At 44.6% G+C, this 20,336-nt stretch overlaps 1 protein-coding gene and 1 non-coding gene across 2 annotated transcripts in view; both read left to right on the top strand.

Moving 5' to 3' along the window:
- SLC25A43 (solute carrier family 25 member 43) overlaps window positions 1-20,336 on the top strand; it is a 42,921-nt gene extending 22,585 nt beyond the window's left edge. Inside the window, exons 4-5 of the mRNA XM_081564393.1 lie at window positions 17,771-17,905; window positions 18,727-20,336. Coding sequence (XP_081420519.1) covers window positions 17,771-17,905; window positions 18,727-18,927 — 336 coding nt within the window. The 3' untranslated portion in view covers window positions 18,928-20,336. The remainder of the gene's footprint in view (window positions 1-17,770; window positions 17,906-18,726) is intronic.
- TRNAE-UUC (transfer RNA glutamic acid (anticodon UUC)) lies at window positions 6,412-6,484 on the top strand. Its single transcript has one exon. It is a non-coding gene; the product is annotated as a tRNA-Glu (tRNA).

Raw genomic sequence — 20,336 nt, 5'->3', positions numbered from 1 at the left:
GTGTTAGCCTGTCACTTTCTACACAGGGGACTTTGACCCCATCAGGGCTCACAAGGCAAGCAGGATTAGGCCAGGTCAGCATTTGAACTGAAAGCACATAAGATGAAGGACAAAGGTGGTATCCAAGTGGCACAGCTGACTAAGCAGAATATGCACAGTCTCTGGGTCAAGAGAGGCCCCAGCTGTTCAAACCGAGGTGCTGAACTGGGCACAGAGCTTCATCCATTCCCTCCAGGGTCCCTCTCCCCTCTCTGGGTTCCTCATGTTCATAACCCACATCCTCGGCCCTTAGCCATATTTCCTTAACCCTGAGCCATATTTCCCCAGCCCTGCTCCCGCACATCTCATTGCTTGCTGGACACTGCTATTTGGCTGCCACCTCTCCAGGGTCACCTTGAAGTATATATCAAACTGACCTCTCCCTCCCCTGAAACTGTCTTCCCAGGGTTCTCTATTTCAGTGTGGTCATTCCCCACTTAGCCAGGCTGCAGACCCAGAAGTTGTCTCTCTTCCCCTTCCCCCAGTCAGACTTGAACCCAGTTGGGTCTTCATTCCTAACACTCCCACGTTGGTCTTTGTCACTGTCCCTTCCCTCCTCTAGGACCTTATCAGCTCATACATCGACTACTGCAGTAATCTTCCAATTGATCTCAGGATTCATTCTAAAAATGATCATAAGCATTGGGCACTGATGTACCAACCAGGCACTGTGCTACCTGCTGTATGCTCATTATCTCATTTTAATCCTGGCAGCAGACCGTACTGTTCTTATCAAGCCCATTTTACAGAGGAGAAAAGTGAGTCACTAAGAGGTTCCGTAGCCTACCCAAGTCCACACACTCAGTAACTGAGTAACTTGCATCACCAGGGTCAATATTCATTTTCACCTCCTCCAGCCCAGCCTATGGACTTCTGCCAGATGAATTTTCTTAAGATCTGCCTGCATTGTGTCCTTTATTGCCCTGAGAGAATAAAGGCTGGGCCCCTTGGCCCGGCAGGCTGCCCTTACCAACTTTGCCACCCTCATTGCACCGAGGCCTCCTCTATCAGGAGTTGCACAGTCAGATGCTGGCAGGAACTTGGAAGTAACGGAAAAAAGAGAAAGTAGGGAAACCCGGATAATTTAACGCTCACCTCCTAAAGAATAAGCTTGCAAATGCACTCTGAGCAGTCCTGGCTTTCAGAAGCATTCTGGAGAGCTAACTGCACTGTGCTTACAAAATGTGATCCGCATCTAAATACGAATCACAGCATGGAACAAAGTGGGCCAGGGGAGGCTGCAGTGAGTTCCCCTTCTCCGAAGGGTAGATGCCATTTAGAAATGTGGGCCCGTTTTTCAAGGCAGCCTAAAATCCATATTTTCCTTTGAGATCTCCCAATCTTTCAACGTTGGCAAATACAAGTTGTCAGATTTTGCCTGAGCTAAACAAAACAGGACTTTTTCTTTGAACCTCTGCCTGTTCCAGCCTCCAGTTCAATCAAAATGATCTCCTTAGCCCCTCTCCTCCATCCCCCTGAAGAATAAGTGTATTTCACATTCCTGTCACCTATGCCTGGAGCATCCACCTCCATCTCACCTGAGATGTGCCTCCTGGTGGCTGGCTCTTCTCAAGTTGTTGTTTAGTCGCTAATTCATGTCGGACTCTTTTGTGACCCTATGGACTGTAGCCCACCAGGCTTTTCTGTCCTTGAGATTTTCCAGGCAAGAATACTAGAGTGGGTTGCCATTTCCTACTCCAGGTGATATTCCCAGCCCAGGGATTGAATCTGCATCTCCTGCATAGGCAGGCGGATTCTTTACTGCTGAGTCACCTGGGAAGCGCTCTTTTGACTTACAACAGCACATATCTGTTGATTTCATTTGATAAATGAGTTCACTTTTCCTGCCCCTTAAACAGCGGTCCTGTTGTGATGCATCAAGACAGGTGTTTTGCCTCTGTAAAACCACAAATGAGGGTGTTCCAAACCACTTCGGAGGGCATTTGGGGGTAGGAGAATCCAAGTTAACTAAAAGTGTGCTCTATCAATAACTATAGATGCTGTCTTCACTGTCACTACCCCCACCCCCAAGGACATATTTTGTTCCAGAAGCTTTGTGGTTGAACAGCCCCTTTTAGGGGTTTCCCTGATGGCTCAGATGGTTAAAAAAAAAATCTGCCTGTGATAGGGGAGACCCAGGTTCAATCCCTGGGCTGGCAAGATCTCCTGGAGAAGGAAATGGCTACCCACTCCAGCATTCTTAGGGCTTCCCTGCTGGCTCAGATGGTAAAGAATCTGCCTGCCAATGCAGGAGACCTGGGTTCAATTGCTGGGTGGGGAAGATTCCCCTGGAGAAGAAAATGGCAACCCACTCCAGTGTTCTTGCCTGGAGAATCCCATGGACAGAGGAACCTGACAGGCTACCATCCATGGGGTTGCAAAGAGTCAGACACAACCGAGCAACTAACACTTTGATTTTCACTTTTCTTTTTTTTTTAATTTTTTTTTATTTTATAAATTTATTTATTTTAGTTGGGGGCTAATTACTTTACAATATTGTAATAGTTTTTGCCATACATTGACATGAATCAGCCATGGGTTTACATGAGTTCCCCTTCCTGGACCCCCCACCCACCTCCCTCCCCATCCCATCCCTCTGGGTCATCCCATTGCCCCAGCCCTGAGCCCTTGTCTCATGCATCGAACAAGGAATGGTGTTCTGTTTCACATATGATAATATACATGTTTCAATGCTATTCTCCCAGAACGTCCCACCCTCACCTTCTCCCTCAGAGTCCATAAAATTGTTCTATGCATCTGTGTCTCTTATTCTGTCTCGCAAATAGGGTTATTGTTACCATCTTTCAAATTCCATATATGATTTTCACTTTTCAACCCCCTTTAAATAATACACTTAGCCTGTGTGTGCACTCTGGTCCAGCTGGTTTAGTTTCCATAGCATTTCTCCACGTGCCCCACCTTCTACCATCTCTCCACCATTGCTGTACGCCTCCACCCTTCCCTCCTGAAACCTTCTCTCACCTTCTCAAGAGGAAAGACTTTCCCGGTTCTGAACGCCCATAGCTCCCTCTCTACAGCTTGCAGGCCCATGTCACATGCTTCCTTGTGTCATAATCTTCTGTGTTCATGATTCCTTCCAGACTGAGCTCCTTGCCTTTGAGACGTGTGTCTTACACATCTGTTTGTCCCCACAGCACATAACCTCATATTGCAGGCACTTGATACTTGTTTTAAAATGAATAAAGTTCAGGGCTGGCTTCCGAGTTCCCACTCCCTTGTGAGTACAGAATTGAACCTTAGCTGCTGCTGGGTGAGCCCCAAGCCTGTGTGCTCATCCCTGCCCTGTGCCGAAGGTAAGAACAGCCTGTCTTTTCCTGCTGACCTAAGGAAACCTCGGCTTTGTCCCCTGCCTCAAGCTGCCTGCAATCCTTGCTCTGATAACGCACTATCTCCCACCCCCGGCCTTAGCTCTCCTGTTCTGTGTATCTCAGCTCCAACACCTGTTACCATTTCAAGATAAGTAAATATGCTAAAAGGACAGAGAAAAACAGTCTTGATGGACACCCCCTCTTCACAACAGCCTCCCACCACTTTGTGCTTGATGAATCAGCATCATAGCATTCATACTTGTATGTTGATTTCAGTAAACGTGATATGAAGGAACAGATCTAGATCTGGCATAAGGATGGGGACAAAATATGTCTGGAGGAGGTAACCACAGGGACGTCTTCCCCCGGAAATAAGAAATGAAAATAGTGTGATAATAACTACCATTTATTCGTCATATGGACGAGGCCATGTATCGTCCCATTCCATCCTCTTCACCCACCTTGTTAAGTAAGTAGAGTTAGTATCCCTAGTTTCTAGGTGAGGAAATGAGGCATGAGGCACAGAGAGGGTGAGTTACTTGCCCAGCATTCACTTAGCTAGCAAGTGGCTCGGGGGCTAGGAAATCAGGTCTCTCCTTCAGGCCCATGCTTTATCCACCAGGGCTCCAGGGGCTTGTTCCTAGATGCTAGGTAATCAGTTAGGGTTTTTTTTTCAGTTCAGGATGACAGAGAATGAAACCTAACCTTGAGATTTGGGAACGCTGGGCCTCAGTTGGAAAAAAAAAAACAAAAAACAGTAGCACGCAAGCTCAGAAATGGGCACGAGAGTGGCTTTGGCCAGGGAATGGTTAACTCAGTTGGAAGGGGAAAAAAAAAAATCTTTGGAAAACCAGACTGTTGGGAGCCCTGGCTTTCTTTGGTCGCTGGCAGCCTGACAATAGAAGGCTTGAAGCCCGCAGACTGAAATGAGGAGCAGAGAACATTCAGCAGCCGTGGACCTTTGGCCACCTCAGACTGGCCATGCCGCTCAGACAGACTGGGAAGAAAGCCCCAGCAGCTCGCTGAGCCCATGGCAGAGCAGGTGCAAAGCCCCAGCATGAGAAAGTGTAGATTATTCTCATCACACCTGCCAGGAAATGCTACGTGAGTTTCAGGTGTTCTGCCTAGTTCAGCATTTCTTGGTTGACATGGCATCTAGTCTCAGGAGGACTAGAGTTCTGTTTCCCCAGCACAGCCAACTCACCCGCTGGTCCAGAAATACAAACACTGCTGGGTTCTCAGCTCACGAGGTCATGGGAGAGGATGGGAACGTTACCTTGAGTTCATTGCATCTTTAACTCCTTGCCATCATTTTGCTTTGGGGGCCCGGCCCTTCAGGAACTGACTGCTTCTGCCTCAGTCAGTAGCATTGCCTTGGCATTCTGAGGGGAAAAAAAAAAAAAAGGACATTTTTCAGATCCAGGTAGAGGTCTAGACATCCCTCAGGCCAGGTGGCTTTGTTTGAGTATCATCATTAAGGTGTAAGGAAAGAAGTCTCCCCTTTGTTTTTTTTTTCCAAAGGTGAAAAGTGCCCCAAATACTTTCCGGATGGCAGTTGTTGATCATGGAAACAAGACTATTCCCTAGAGGGCAGGCAGGGGCGGGGGCGGGGGCCTCAGGGAGGAGCCTTCCTAATTCCACTCATTGTAAAATCACTCTGCCCTTTCCTCCTGACCTGCACTGTCTTATTCCTTCCAAGAGATAAAGTCTAGGAATCAAAATGGCCAGCCTCTGCTAAGCAGACTTCTTTGAGTTCCAGCTGGACAATAACAGCAGCTAAAACTAGAGCTCCCCTTCCCCCTGCCTCCAGGGTTGGGGTGAAGAGAGACAGGGGAAGGGAGGGGAATCCCAGGAAAGGCCCACAGCTGTGAGCACTCATCTGTAGGCCCTGCTGTCATAGGGAGATGCACATTGGGGTTTGTGAATCCCTCTGCTGGCATCAAGCCAGCTTTAGAAACGCAGCACCAGTTTTTACCTCCTTTCCCTCACATAGATGTTATTCATTTGTTTTGGAGGTTTGTTTGTCTTTTTTGTTGTTGTTGTTTGTTTTTGGCCACGCCATGTGGCATACGGGATCTTAGTTCCCCGACCAGGGATTGAAACCGTGCCTCCTGAATTGGGAGCTTGGAATCTTAACCACTGGACCACCGGGGAAGTCCCTGTTCATTTGTTAGGGGAGGTGGTTGTTTGTTTTTTAATAATTTATTTACTTGTTTTTGGCTGTGCTGGGTCTTCACTGTTGCGTGGGCTTTTTTTCTTTAGTTGCGGCTTGCAGGCTCTAGAGCATAGACTCAATAGTTTGGGGCACACAGGCTTAGTTGTCCCACAGCATGTGGGATCCTCCTGGATCAAACCTGTGTCTCCTGCATTGGCGGACGGATTCTTTACCACTGAGCTACCAGGGAAGTTCCCCTGCTCATTTGCTTTTGATAGCTGTGTTTATCTTAAAGCTTTCATTGGCAGACTAGCTCTGTGGTCCAGAGTGTGGGCTTTAGATACCAGCCCTGCCTCTTACTCTTTGTGTGAACTTGGGTAAACCACGTCGCCTCTCTGAACCTCATCTTTCCTCCTCTGTAAAACACAAGGAGAAACCTAGTGCCTGGTTCATATTCCTGTGGAGAAGAATGAATGGGGTTAATGAAGACACAGAGCCAGACACATGATAAATACTCAATAAAGCTGAGGTACTATTTTTATTCTTGAAGCATCTCTTCAGAATCTACTCAGGCATCGAAGGCCTGATTAGAGCTACAAAAGCCAGGCCGGGTGTGTTTCTGTGTTTTCTATGATCGCTATAAACACACAAATGAGCTAGCATCAAAAAATCTCAAAAGATCTCTATAGATAATGGTGAGAAGGGATGGTAGTGGAGTGGATCATTCATTTGTTGGGTTAATTTAACAGGTGTTTACCTAGAGGCCACTGGGTGCAGCTACTGCATATGTCTGTATATTCCCAGCCTGCTGAAAACTGGCATCAGCCAAATCTTTTCCCACAAGCTTCCTACGCAGTCTCACTCCCTGTCAAGATGACACGAGGGACACCCCTGATGGGCCAGTGGTTAGGACTTGGTGCTTTCACTGCCAAGGGCCCAGGTTCAATCCCTGGTCAGGAAATTAAGATTCTGCAAGCTGTGGGGTGTGGCCAAAAAATAAAAACAAAATTTTAGAAGGTAACACTAAAAGTTGGCTCTGCCCTGCACACACTCCCATGGCCTCCCTCCACTGCTCCCGTGCCTGCATCTCAATTGCCTTCTCGAGTCTGGTTCAGCTGCACTTTTGATTTCCCCACCTCCACCCCAGCTGGTATGTGGGAACTATTTCTCTTTTCCCAAGCAAAATACTACCCTGATGTCCATTTCCTCGCTGCCCCCATGTCATTGCAGGCTTTCCGAGTGGGTCATTATGGGGGATGGCTTGTAGGCATGCCAAGCCGGGGGCAGCTGCCTATACCCGCTTGCGTGCACACTGCCCCCTCCCCCCTCGAGGAGACAGGGTATTTCTCAGCTGTATGAGGATAATTTGGGGGGACCTAGCTCTGCCAAGAGAAACTTGAGCCGTGTGGCTCACAAGACATAAAGGCCCTTTTACTTTAGTACCATTGGCTTTTTTTTTTTTTTTTGGCTTGTTTGACTCTTTGGGATTTGCCAACAGACAGAAACCTCTTAGCCCAACTGCCTTCCACGAATATGCATTCTCAGCTTGGAAACTGGATGATGTGGTCTTCAGGTTGTGTCCTATATTACTGCAGAAGTTAGAAGTTGTTTCCAAATAACAAGTGAAAGCTTATGAGCTCCTGTTGGCTCCAACTAGCAAACTCTTTTCTTCTTTTTTTGTTTGTGTATTCTTTCTTTTGTCTCTCCTTTTAAAATACTCTTTTTTTAAATGAAGGCTTTTTAGAGCAGTTTTAGGTTTACAGAAAAATGGAGAGGAAGATACAGAGATTTTCTGTAGACCCTCTGCTTCCACACATGCACAGCCTCCCCCAGTATCAACATCCCCCACCAGAGTGGTACACTTGTTACAACTGATGAACCTACTGTGACACAACATAATCACCCGAAGTTTACCTTAGGGTTCACTCTCAGTGTTGTCCATTCTATGGATTTATGCAAATGTATAATATGGATTTATGCAAATGTATAATGACGACTTAAGTATCCTCTGTCTCTTTTCGTGGCTTGATAACTCACACCTTTCTCAGTTTAATAATATTTCATTGTCTGATACTGGTTCATTTATCCATTCACACACTGAAGGACATCTTGTTGCTTCTAAGCTTTGGAAATGAAGAATAAAGCTGCTTTAAACAACTATGTGCAGGTTTTTGTGAGGGCATTAATTTTTAACCTCCTTTAGGTAAATACCAATATCTAATCAGCACAATTGCTGGCTCCTATGGTATATTTAGTTTTGTAAGAAACCACCAAACTGTCTTCCAGAGTGAGTGTACCATTGTGCATGCCCACCAGTAATGAATGAGAGTTCCTGTTGTCCCACATCCTCACCAGTATCTGTTGCCCTCAGTGTTCTGGATTGTGGCCATTCTAGTTGATGTGTAGTGGTAATTGGGTTGTTTCTTATTGTTGAGTTTTGAGAGTTCTTTCTGTGGTTTGGATAACAGTCCCTTATCAGATATGACTTTTGCCAATATTTTCTCCTAGCCTGTGGTTTGTATTCTTATTGTCTTGATTAATGCTCTTTTACAATTAACATTCTACCTTTTGCATAGGGAACATACACATTTGAAACAAAATCCAAGAGGTACAAATAGTGTCCATTAAAAAGTTAGTCTTCCCCAACCTTTGTCCCTTGGCCCCTCCAGTTCTCTGCAGAGAAAACCCTATTGTTTCCAGTTTTTTACCTAGTCATTCCAAAGATGGTCTATCCAAAGATATACATAAACATGCATATTTATATTCTTTTTGTTTTTAGAAAATCAGCAGCATGCATATGTCTCTTCTACACTGTTTTTTTTTTTTTCACCTAAAATGTATCTTGGAGATGGCACCTTATCAGTCCAGATTTAACTGCCACATACTTTTAAATGGTGACATAGTGTTTCATAGTATGACATACTATCTCTTTGATAGACATTCAGATTATTTCCAGTTTGCTGCTGTTATTAACAATGCCGCAACAAAAATCCTTGTAACATACATCATTTCTCACATGGGCAAATGTATCTGTAGGATAGATTCCTAGAATTAGGATTGCTCTAATCAAGGGAATATGAGTTTACATCTTCACAAGTATTATTTAATTATTTCAGTACTCATGGAAAGAATAAAAAACCTAAAATGTTGTCTCTGGTAGAAGACCTCTGGGGAGTTTATCACAGAAACAATCAAGCACATTGCTTTGAAATGTTTACCTATCATTTCCATTGAATGCAAATCTGATCCTTCTTTCCTTTAATATGTATTAAGCACATTCTGGGTGCTGAGCATATTGGTAGCCTTTGGGAACAAAACCATAAACAAGATAGACGTAGTCACTGCCCTCGTGGTATTTAGTCTGTGAGGTATGAGGGGTGGGGAGACATGCAAGAAATAATTATACACTGAAAGTGAAAATGTTAGTTGCTCAGTCATGTCTAACTCTGCAACCCCATGAACTGTAGCTCTCCAGGCTCCTTTGTCTGTTGGATTCTCCAGGCAAGAATACTGGAATGGGTTGCCATTTCCTTCTCCAAGGGATCTTCCCAACTCAGGGATCAGACCCATGTCTCCCACATTGCAGGCAGATTCTTTACCGTCTGAGCCACCAGGGAAGCACTATACACTAGATCATTACAAACTGTATCACATGCCATGAAAGAGAAGTACAGGGTGACCAAAAGTGTTTACTAGGCTCCTGACTTAGGCTGGAGATCTGGGAAGACTTCCCTGCAGAAGTGATGTTTAGTCTCATCGGTGAGAAAGACTTAGCTAGGCAAAGGGAAGCACAGATTTGAAGTCCTAGGGGCAGGAAGGAGTGTGGAGTAGGACCAGCAGCGTGGATTAGAGGAGCAAGAAAGAGAAGAAGAAAGAGCCTTCAAGGTAATTTAGTTCCAGCCTCCTTAACCTGACATGTGAGGAAAGGAAGGTTCAAGCAATTCAAGGACTTGGTCAAAGTGATGCAAATGGTGGCAGAGGCAGATCTAGGACTCGGCTTTCTCAAGGGATGTCTGCTGTAGAACACTGCATGTCCATTCTGGCAGATCTGAACTTGACACCACAGGATAGTTGCCTGGGTTTGTATGGAGGGAGGATTTAAGTTCAGGGTATTGTGGCTAGTAACTTGATATGCTTTGTGTCTCTTTACTAGTAAGATACAGTTTGGGCAAATGGCAGTCTAGCATTCTAGGCTTCTGGGTTGGTTTAGTCTTCAGTATACTTGTTGCTTCTCCAAGCTTTGGGAGGTTTTTTGGGTTTTTTGTTGTTGTTGTTGCTGTTGTTGTTTCAGTATTTTGGGGTTTTTTTTTAGGTTTTGGGGTTTTTTTGTTTTGGCCATGCCACACAGCTTGTGGCATCTTAGTTCCCCAACCAGGGACTGAACCTGAGCTCTTGGCAGTGAAAGCACAGAGTCCTAACCACTGCACGGCCAGGGAATTCCCTCTTCTCCAAACTGAAATACTCTATAGTAATGATAATGGTGGTTACTATTTGTCAAATGCTGTTCTAAGCACTTTACATGTATTTAATTTAATCTTGACAACAATCCTATAAGATAGGCATTATTATTATTATCCCATTTTACAGATGAGGAAATTGAGGCTCAGGTAGGTCAAAGCATTTGCTCAAAGTCCCAGGGTTAGTGAGTGGCAAACTGAGGTCTCAATCTAAGCAGTCTGGCCTCAGTGCCCATGTGCTCTCACTGCCCAGGCACTCACTGTCAGCAGCAGAGGGGTGGGCTCAGGTCTTAGCCTTAGCTGCTGTGTGCTATGAAGGGCCCACGCCAGTGAAACTCACCTGTCTGCCTATCAGACTCATGTGGGGAGGTTGCCAAAAATGCTGATGTCCAGACCTCACCCAGGTCAGTTAAATCACAGTCTCCGGGGATGATCCCAATCATTGATGGTTTTGAAAAGCTTCCATGTTTAGTCTAATATGTAGCTAAGGTTGAGAAGCATGGCTATATAGCCATGCCATTCCTTCTTTCTTTGGAGATGTCTTAGTCTGAGCAGCTATAACAGAAATACTATAGATTAGGTGACTTGACAAGCACTTACGTCTCACGGTTCTGGAAATTGGGAAGTCCAAGATCAAGGTGCCAGCAGGTTTGGTATCTGGTGAGAAGCCACTCCCTGGTTTGCAAATAGCCACTTTCTTGCTGTCTTCTCCCTTGGTGGAGTGAGAGACATTATTTCTCGTGTGTCCCCTTATAAGAGCACTAATCCCATTGATGAGGGCTCCACCCTCATAACCTAATCACCTGCCACCTCCAAATACCACCACAGTAGGGATTAGGGATCCAACATATGAACTTTGGGGACACACAGACATTCAATCCAGGGGGCAACCAGCAATATGATTTTGCCTTTGCGATCTGGGTGTCTATTTGGTTTTTTTTTAATTAAAAAAACTTTTTATTTTGTATTGGAGTACAGCTGATTAGTGATGTTGTGATAGTTTCAGGTGCACAGCAAGGGGACTCAGCCATACATGTACATGTATCCATTCTCCCCCAAACTCCTCTCTCAACAAGGCTGCCACATAATATTGAGCAGAGTTCCATTATACTATACAATAGGACCTTGTTGGTTATCCATTTTCTGGGTATCTGTTTAGTGTGACACTTGTAGAGGCATTTATTCATACCACACCATGAGCAAACTCATGACTTTGAGCAAACTCCAGGAGATAGTGAAGGACAGGGAAGCCTGGCACGCTGCAGTCCATGGGGTCACAAAGAGCCGAAAACGACTGAGTGACTCAACACCACCACCATGAGCTCCAGTCCTAACATAAAGAATTCATCCAGTGTGTGTGCTGTGGCACCCACATTCGAGGTTGATATGTGGTAACAGGTGTGCAGAGGGCTGAGGTAGTAATCTAACTGGAAATAGTGTAGCTTAGTGGGGTAGAGCTTCAATCTGACCCAGATTCAAGTTGATGCTTTTTTCAAGCAGTCTGTGATTTTGGAAATTTCTATTTTCTTGGGCTCCATTTTGTCATCCATAAAACTGGGCTAGTAAGATAATACTGCCTATTTCATGAGGCTTCTGTGAGGATTAAATGAGCTAGTCCACATCAAGTGCTCAGTGTAATGCCTGACACCTATAACTCTGTAAATGCTGGCCTTTATTTTATTTCCTGACCATACATGTGGCTTATTTGAGCCTGGTCACAGGTAAACAGTTGTATTGGGGAAAGCTACTAGTGACACTGATATGGAGGGGAATTTTGTTTGACATTTGACGAGTGCCTGGTATGTGCAATGAAGGGTATTAGACCCTGAAGAGCTGGGACAGTGAGGAATGCCTAGTGTCTGTTCCCATGAGCTTGCTGGCTGCCAGCCCAGAGATTGCATCCAGATAACTTATACCAGGTAGCCTGGCCCATGGCAGAGGTCTAACCAGTACCTCAGGGAGCACAAAACAGGAAAAGAAAAGACTGGAGATGTTTCAGTTCAAGTCCAAAGGTGGACTGCAGGCAGAAATCCCTGTTTCTCAGGGCAACTCAGGCAGTCTTTTTCCCTCTAAAGGCCTTCAACTAATTAGATGAGGCCTACCCACATTATGAAGGGTAATTTGCTTTACTCAAAAGCCTGGTGATTTTTTTTTAATTGAAGTATAGTTGATTTACAATGTTATGTTAGTTTCAGGTGTACAGCAAAGTGATTCAGTTATATATATTATATATATATATAATATATATATACACACATACACATATATTTATATTCTTTTTCAGATTCGTTTTTATTATAGGTTATTACAAAATATTGAGTATAGTTCTCTGTGCTATGCAGTAGGTCTTTGTTGTTTATTTTATATACAGTAGTGTGTATATATTAATCCCAAACTCCTAATTTATCAAATTAACGAAGTTGAGTGACTTAAATGTTAGTCACATCTACAAAATACCTTTACAGTAACATCCCAACTGGTATTTAACCAAATATCTGGGTACTGACCATGGCCCTAGCCAAGTTGACACATGAAGCTAACCATCACGGGGTGATATTGGGAAACGCTACTGGGAAGATAGGTGGGGGCCAAATTGTAAAGTTTTGAATTCTATTAAGTTTTCTTTGGAAAACACTCCTTCTGGAAGTTTTCCTTTGGAAGATTGGGGGTTGGTGAAGGTTTCGAAGCAAAGCAATGAGTTTTGAGTGGTATACACAAAAGGTGAAGAGAACTTAAGGGTAACTCCAATTTGGGGCCTGAGCAAAGAGGTCAAAATACATATACAGTTTGTGGTGTTTATTGGACTTTTAAGTGGAGAGATGTCAAGTATATAGTTGGTTACATGATCCTCTGGCTCAAAGGAGAGAGGGGGCCAGAGGAGAACAGGCAGAAGGCCAGTGCAGTTGAAGTGTAGTGGTGGTGCAAGATGAAACTGAAAATATGTACTGGGGCAGGTCACGCAGGGCCTGAGCCTTCGTGTCATGTGTTCAGTCAGCTCCTACCAGCTCAAGAGAGCTGATTATTAAATTGCAGCAAATTTGGGTGCTGGTTGACCTCACAGTTGGTAGCCTGCAATCTGCCATGGTGGGAGTATTTACAACACTGAAATGAAGAAATGCTACAACTCAGGGCTTCCTCCACCCACAGAACCAGTTGTTAAATATTTACTACAATATTACCACTACAGCTTACAGACAGCAGTGAAAAATTTATATTTATTCTCAGTGGCTTTAATAAAGTCATTAAAATATTTTAAGCAGGTGAGTAAAAAGATTTGATTTTTTTTAATCACTCTGGCTGCTCTATAGAGACAGAAGGCAAGAAGTCTCAAACTTTTTCTGTCCCAAAGAGACTACTAAGGATGCTGCTGCAATGGTTCATGTGAACACTGATGGTGGAGTGACAGAAAGACATCTGAAAGATAGTTGGGGCCCAAGATTGACCATAGATGGCTCCTGATTCATCACAAGTTGACTATAACTGAACCTGTTATATAACTCATGTAACTTGGTTAGTGTTTTTTGTTTTAGTGGTGGTAGGGGACCCCAGGTTGCAAAATTATTACCTTGACTCATGACTGGGGGTGTTTTGCTATTTTACTGGAAACCAGCAGAAGGTAAATCAATAATATTATGTCATAACAGAATAAGACAGTTAATTTCCTGCATGAGCACAATCTCCTCTTTTTAATATTTCAATCTTCCAGTAGCAGGAGGCGCTTCAAACCTTGCAATTAGGCTGATTCTTTCTAAGGGAAAGGAGGCTTAATATCTCTTTGACTGCAGTTCTTTCTCAATGGGGTAGGAAGGAAAAGAGGCCATGTTGGAACAGTGCTAAGATGAACGCTTTAAAGACATTCACCAAAGACCCCTGACCATTTTTGGCTCCTGTAACTCTAGGCTGGAGACTCAGCTTGTTCATTTCACATTCCTTTTCTCATACTCTGGTCTGTGCTTGGTTGTTATTATACCTCAAGGGGAAGGCCTAACCCCAAAGTTCACCCTTTGCCTTGATGGAGAACAGAAATCCCTTTCCTACAGAGCTGAAATTCTAGTTGGGGGTAGGAGCAACCAATAAAGAAAATAAGTAATTATACCAACTATGAAAGAGCAAGGAAAGGAGATAGGCCTGGCCACAATCAGTTCAGCAGGGTAATGGAGACAGATGCTAGACTGAGTGGGTAGAGTGGGGAGGTGGGAAGAGAGGAAGTGGAGTCAGCCACAGTAGACAGCTATTTCAAGAAGTGTAGATGGAAAGGGAAAGACATGTCCATCCACAGCTAGATGGATAAGCAAATTATGATACATCCGCACAATTGAATACAACTCAGCAGTAAAAAAAAAAACAAACAAAAACAAAACTATTGATGAACACAACATGGATGACTTTCAAAGGCATCATGCTGAGTGAAAGAAGCCCATCTCAAAACAGTTACAAGCTCTATGTTTCCATTTATATGACATTCTCAGGGAGCAAAACTATAGGGACAGAATAGATCAGTGGTTGCCCTGGGCTGGGGTGGGGGTGACCATGATTATAAAGGAGCTGGAAAATTCTGGGGGCTAATGGAGCAGTTCTATATCCTGATTACAGGGGTGGTCACACATATCTATACATGTATGTGCATGTATGCTCAGTCCTCAGTCATGTCTGACTCTTGCAACCCCATAACTGTAGCCTGCCAGGCTCCTCTGTCCATGGAATTTACCAGGCAAGAATACTGGAGTGGGTTGCCATTTCCTCCTCCAGGGGATCTGACTCAGGGATTGAACCTGCGTCTCCTGCACCGACGCGCGGATTCTTTATCACTGAGCCAACAGGGAAGCCCATCTATACATGTGTCTATACTCATGTAACTAACTACATCCAAACAAGGTAATTTTACTGTATGTTACTTGGGGAACGCAAGATTGGGCATAGTCTAAAAGACAAAGATTGGAGGAAGGAGTCGTTTTTTCATATGGGAGGGACTTGAGTTTATTCATTTGCTAAGGGAGGAAATCAGGTCTCTTGGGAAAGGTGGCCAAGAGGAATTCAAAGGTGTGAGATCCAGAGCACCAGTGGGAAGGAAAGATGATCTGTTTTCCCCACAAACTGTGCGGCACAACACACACTCCCTCTGGGACGGAGTACACACTGTGGTGTGCAGGGCGTTGTGTGTGGTGAGGTTGGGAAGAACCACTGGGAGGAATGGGAAAGGATGCTTCCAGAGCTCACCCTGCAGTATTATGGTCCAGCAGAGGCTAGGGACCTCGAAGCTTCAGTGGTGCTGACCTGTTCCTTTGTGGATTCATTTTCAGCAGCTTGGTGCAGAGAAGAGGTTGGTGGGGAGGTGGGATGGAGATCAGCTGAAGGACGAAGGGCAAGGATTTTAAGACGAGGAACAAAAAGAAGGGCTGGGAGGACAAGAAAAGGAGGACCATGAAGCCAACAGGGAACTAACAGCATGGGAGACAGGGGAGGGGGGCATGTGACTAGATCAGTTAGTGATCCAAATGATTATGGTTAATAGGCATCAGGGAGCAGGGGAGCTGAATGGATGAGAACACTGGTCCAAGCAGTTCTGAAGTGGAGACAGAGGACTCATAGGTCAGGTGAGGGGTTTAACTGATATTTAGTATACTTTCTACAGAATAGTCATAGCAGGACTTCCCCAGTGGTTCAGATGGTAAATAATCTGCTTGCAGTGCATGAGACACGTGTTCAATCCCTGGGTCGGGAAGATCCCCTGGAAAAGGAAATGGCAACCCACTCCAGTATTTTTGCCTGGAGAATTCCATGGACAGAGGAGCCCAGTGGGCTACAGTCCATAAGGTTGTAGAGAGTCGGACACAACTGAGCAACTAACACTTTCACTTTCAGCTCATATTTATTGATCCTTTCCATGTGCCTGACACTAGTACTTTGCATGCACATCTCATTCATTCTCACCTAAGATACTATTCCTATTTTCTAAATAAGGAAACTGAGGCTCAAAAGATTAGATGAGTTACCCAGGGTCACATGACCAGTACGTAGAGCAGCCATGGACTAGAACCCAACCTGTCTGACTCCAGGGTTTATGCTTCTCTGACTCATATATTCTATTGCTTCTCCCACGTGGAAAAGCTTGATTCCATCATAATAAAATGCTATACTGACCTCAAATAGACATCTCAGAAATGAACCAAAGTAGGTGCATAGCTTGATGTAAATGTGTCAGCGTTTCTGAAAGCCAGCTATAAGGGGCTGTCCCCCTCACACTGGATGAGTGGTGCCAATTCTGCCTGTAGATGGTATATTGAAAATTTCCTTCATTTGATCATAAAATTATTTTGTTAAAGGACAAAAAATTACTTTCAGAGATGGGGCATTTTGGTGGTCAGCCAGAATGGTACTGGGAGTGGTGATGAAATCCATGGGGTAACCAAAGGAGTGGGTGATCAAAGGGGTGTCAAGGTGAGGATCACTGATGCCTATGTCCAGGAACAAGGTATGAGATGGGATGACTATAGATGCTAAAGTTCCCTATGATGGTGGTGAGTGTGGAAGAGGGGGAGCTACTAAGTGTCACAGACCTCAATGAGTGTGGAAGAGTGGCCAGAAAGCCAGTAACTGAAAACAGCAACGAGTGTGGTTTCATGCCACCAGCCCCAGCCGAGAGCTTTTGACATGAGCGTGGCCAGGTGTCAGGATACATTTAACAGGAGGCTTCCTGTGTGCTGTTTTCAGTCTTGCATGAATTCTATGTTCCTTAACAGCACCTGAATACAGATGCCAGAGAGCTGGCAAGCCGGCTTTTGGGGATAATAGAAATTCATGTATCTCATTCGTATGGAAATTCCCTACGGTGAACAGCAGCCATTTACAAGTCTCCTCCTTTCTGATATGTAAAGTAACTTTTACAACCCCCTCTATTGAGAATGATTCTAGCCTCTGGCTTTCTAGATGACTTGTTAGATTTTTGATCCCTATCTCTGCTAAAAAGGGCTATCTTGTAAGAGAGTATATACATGCCCACAATATGTTGAATAAATGCCTTTGTTCACCAGAGCACTGGTACCCGTGTCTGTCTCTCTCTCTCTCCTCCCCTCTCTCTCCCTCTCTCTCCTCTGTCCCCTTCATGCGGCTCAGCCTCTTTTCTTCCTTCTTTCACTTTCTTATAGGTCAACTCTGTACCCCCAAGTTCCGGTCCATTAAAGGACCACAACAGCCAGGGTCTGGGAACAGAAAGCGGGAGCTGGGAGAATGCCCTTCCCTCTGTTGCCCATCCCAGGACATCTGTGAGGTGGGGAAATGAGCAGCCCCCACTTGAGGGCTTCACAGAGGAGGGATCAGTTAAGACAAGGAGACAGAAGGCACTTAAAAAAGATTAAAGTCTCTGTTACAACCCGTTTAATGTAAAACAGTATCCTTGGCAGCTTGCAGCTGTTTGTGAGTATAGTATATGTGTTAAATCCTTATAGCTAATAAAGAAGACAAATGAAAATTAAAAAAAAAATTAAAGACCTGAGAGGTGTCTACTATGTCCAGAAGGTATAGATTGAGAGGCAGTGGTAAGTGTGAAGTGGAGTCTGTCCAGAATAGCTGCTTCCTTCCAAGAACAATAGCCCCAAACATGTGAATAGGGTGTCATGGCTTTCCTGCACACTAATATTCATTCTAAGCCTACAGAAAAGATAGAGTCCTGTGGCGGCCATTCTTCATCATGATCTTGGCCAGGACATTGCATCTTGAGACCCTGGCTGCTTGACAAAACCATTATTTCCTGGTGACTAAATCACCTCTTCCCATCTTCTCTTTCCTACCAGGCTCAGAGTCCCCACCTTCCCCACGGTGGAGGGGTGGATGTCCATTTCTCAGGAGCAGTGGACTGCTTCCGGCAGATAGTGAAAGCCCAAGGGGTCCTGGGGCTCTGGAATGGATTGGCAGCCAACCTACTGAAGGTGAGAGGAGTGGTCAGTCTCCCGCTTGTCCGCCTCTGCCACTGCCACCCTGTTCTACACTTTTGCCACTCCCTCTGCAGTTTGCCTGGAAACACCTCCTCTAGCACAGAGCCTGTGAATGCAGGCTGGCTGTCGGCCCTGAAGAGTGGGGACCCTGTGCAGTGTTGGAGCATCTGATACCCCATCCCAGAGGAGCTAAGCATTTAGCGTCAAGGTTCCCAACAGGGAGGTTCATGGACTCCTAAAAGGACCATAACCCCCATCCTAAAACTGTATGAAAAAATGTGTCCATATGGGCGTATCTGCATCTCTCTGGGGAAAGGATCTATAATTTTATCATTTTCCAAAAGAACTCCATGACTTAAAAAAGGTTAAGAACTGTGGACTAACCTTGTACTAGTTGGCACAGAAATGATTCCAATCAAGACAAGATTATGTTAGGAATTGCCCAGCTGTCCAGTGGTTAGGACTGAGCATTTTCACTGCTGAGTTCAATCCTTGGTCAGGGAAGTAAGATCCCGCAAACCATGCATGGCATGGCCAAAAAAAGGCAAGCGTATATTGACAGGCAGTGTTAGATTGCCTACATGCATATCAACCCACACCCAGGCTTCCCCGGGGCAGACCCTTCAATGGCTCTGCCACTCCTCTCCCAAACCCTCACTGGGCCAGCTTGCATTTTTCCATCTTCCCTGATTCCAAAAAGAATGACCATGTTGTATTGTCCACAGCCTTTATCTCAGTTTACCCTGATCCAAGTTGATTGCAGATGCATTGATGTTTTAAGATTTTCACATGATTTTCATTTTCTTTCTCTACAGATAGTGCCATATTTTGGAATTATGTTTGGCACTTTTGAGTTCTGCAAGAGAATCTGTCTTTACCAAAATGGTTACATCATGTCTCCTCTGAGCTATAAACTGACCCCAGGGGTGGATCAGAGTTTGAAGCCCCAGGAGTTACGGGAATTAAAGAAGTTCTTCAAAACTGGACAACTAAAGTCTAAAAAACCAACTCTTTAAAACTGAATGGAACTAGAGGTGCACTGATTGAAGGCGTGTTGCAATCAGAGAGGAATGTAGCCTCAGAATTGTGCACACATGGAGTGATGAGAGGGTGCTCCTGTCTGCTGCTCTTGGAAATGAGAAGATTTGGCCACACCTGAGCTCCAGAATGATGGCCCTGTGAACACCTGCACCACCGTGATTTTATAACAAAACCTAGCAGTAATGAGATGTACAATTTACACTCTGGATATAAATAGGCAATGTCAGTCAGTCAGTTCAGTCACTCAGTCGTGTCCAACTCTTTGTGACCCCATGGACTGCAGCAGGCCAGGCTTCCCTGTCCATCACTAACTCCCAGAGCTTGCTCAGACTCACGGCCATCAAGTCGGTGATGCCATCCAGCCACCTCACCCTCTGTCGTCCCCTTCTCTCACCTTCAATCTTCCCCGCGTTAGGGTCTTTCCCAATGAGTCAGTTCTTCGCATCAGGTGGCCAAAGTATTGGAGCTTCAGCTTCAGCATCAATCCTTCCAATGAACATTCAGGACTGATTTCGTTTAAGATGGACTGGTTGGATCTCCTTGCAGTCCAAGGGACTCTCAAGAGTCTTCTCCAACACCACAGTTCAAAAGCATCAAATAGGCAGTGTACACAACACCAAAGAAAGGGTCTTGCCATGACCCCTCAGAGAAACGTGCTGTTGAAGTGACTGGGCAGACAGCATGCTGGAGCTCCACCACAGGCTCACAGCTTACACTAACCCACGGCAGCCTAGTTTCACCCAGATTCACTTGAGACTTCCTGATCCAGTCATTCTAGAACTCACAATCCTGGCTGACTTTGGAGTGCACACACCATGATGTAAATTATGCCTTACCAGAAACTAAATGAAAACATTTAACATTTAAAAGTTACCACCGTCACAGTAAATCCAGCCTTCTTTATTTAAATTTGAAGCCTTCTGTGTTTCTAGAAGGTAGTTTATACCATGACTGCTTCATTATGCCCCAGAAGGCCTTCTTTCAGTTAGTCATGTATAGTTCAAATGGCCTGAATTCTCTGCCTTTTTACCTTGCTTTGCAAGCCTACCCAGAAAATAAATTATTTAGTCAACTTATTCTCACAGCATGTCACAGTTGCCTAGAAAGGATCAAATAGAACATTTGACAAACACACGGACCCACAATGTAACTAAAAAAGCACTTTGGGCTAATCATGTCTACTAGATTTTTTAAAATCAAATTTTGGGTTTATTCCACCTTGGGGATTCTATGTCAAGTTTATGTAATTGTACCTTTTGAATAGCTTATCTATGCATTAAAAAGCAATATCTAATATTAAGTTGTTAGTTTATACACACACAGAAAGAGACTTTCAGTATGTTGGAAGTATTTTTCCCTATTAAATTTATTTTCCAAAGAAAAA

Source organism: Giraffa tippelskirchi, chromosome X, assembly GCF_054371585.1.
Source record: "Giraffa tippelskirchi isolate mGirTip1 chromosome X, T2T-mGirTip1v1.2.pri, whole genome shotgun sequence".
Taxonomy (NCBI): domain Eukaryota; kingdom Metazoa; phylum Chordata; class Mammalia; order Artiodactyla; family Giraffidae; genus Giraffa; species Giraffa tippelskirchi.
Note: the sequence above shows the minus strand (reverse complement) of the source record. Positions and strands in the feature narration are given on the sequence as shown.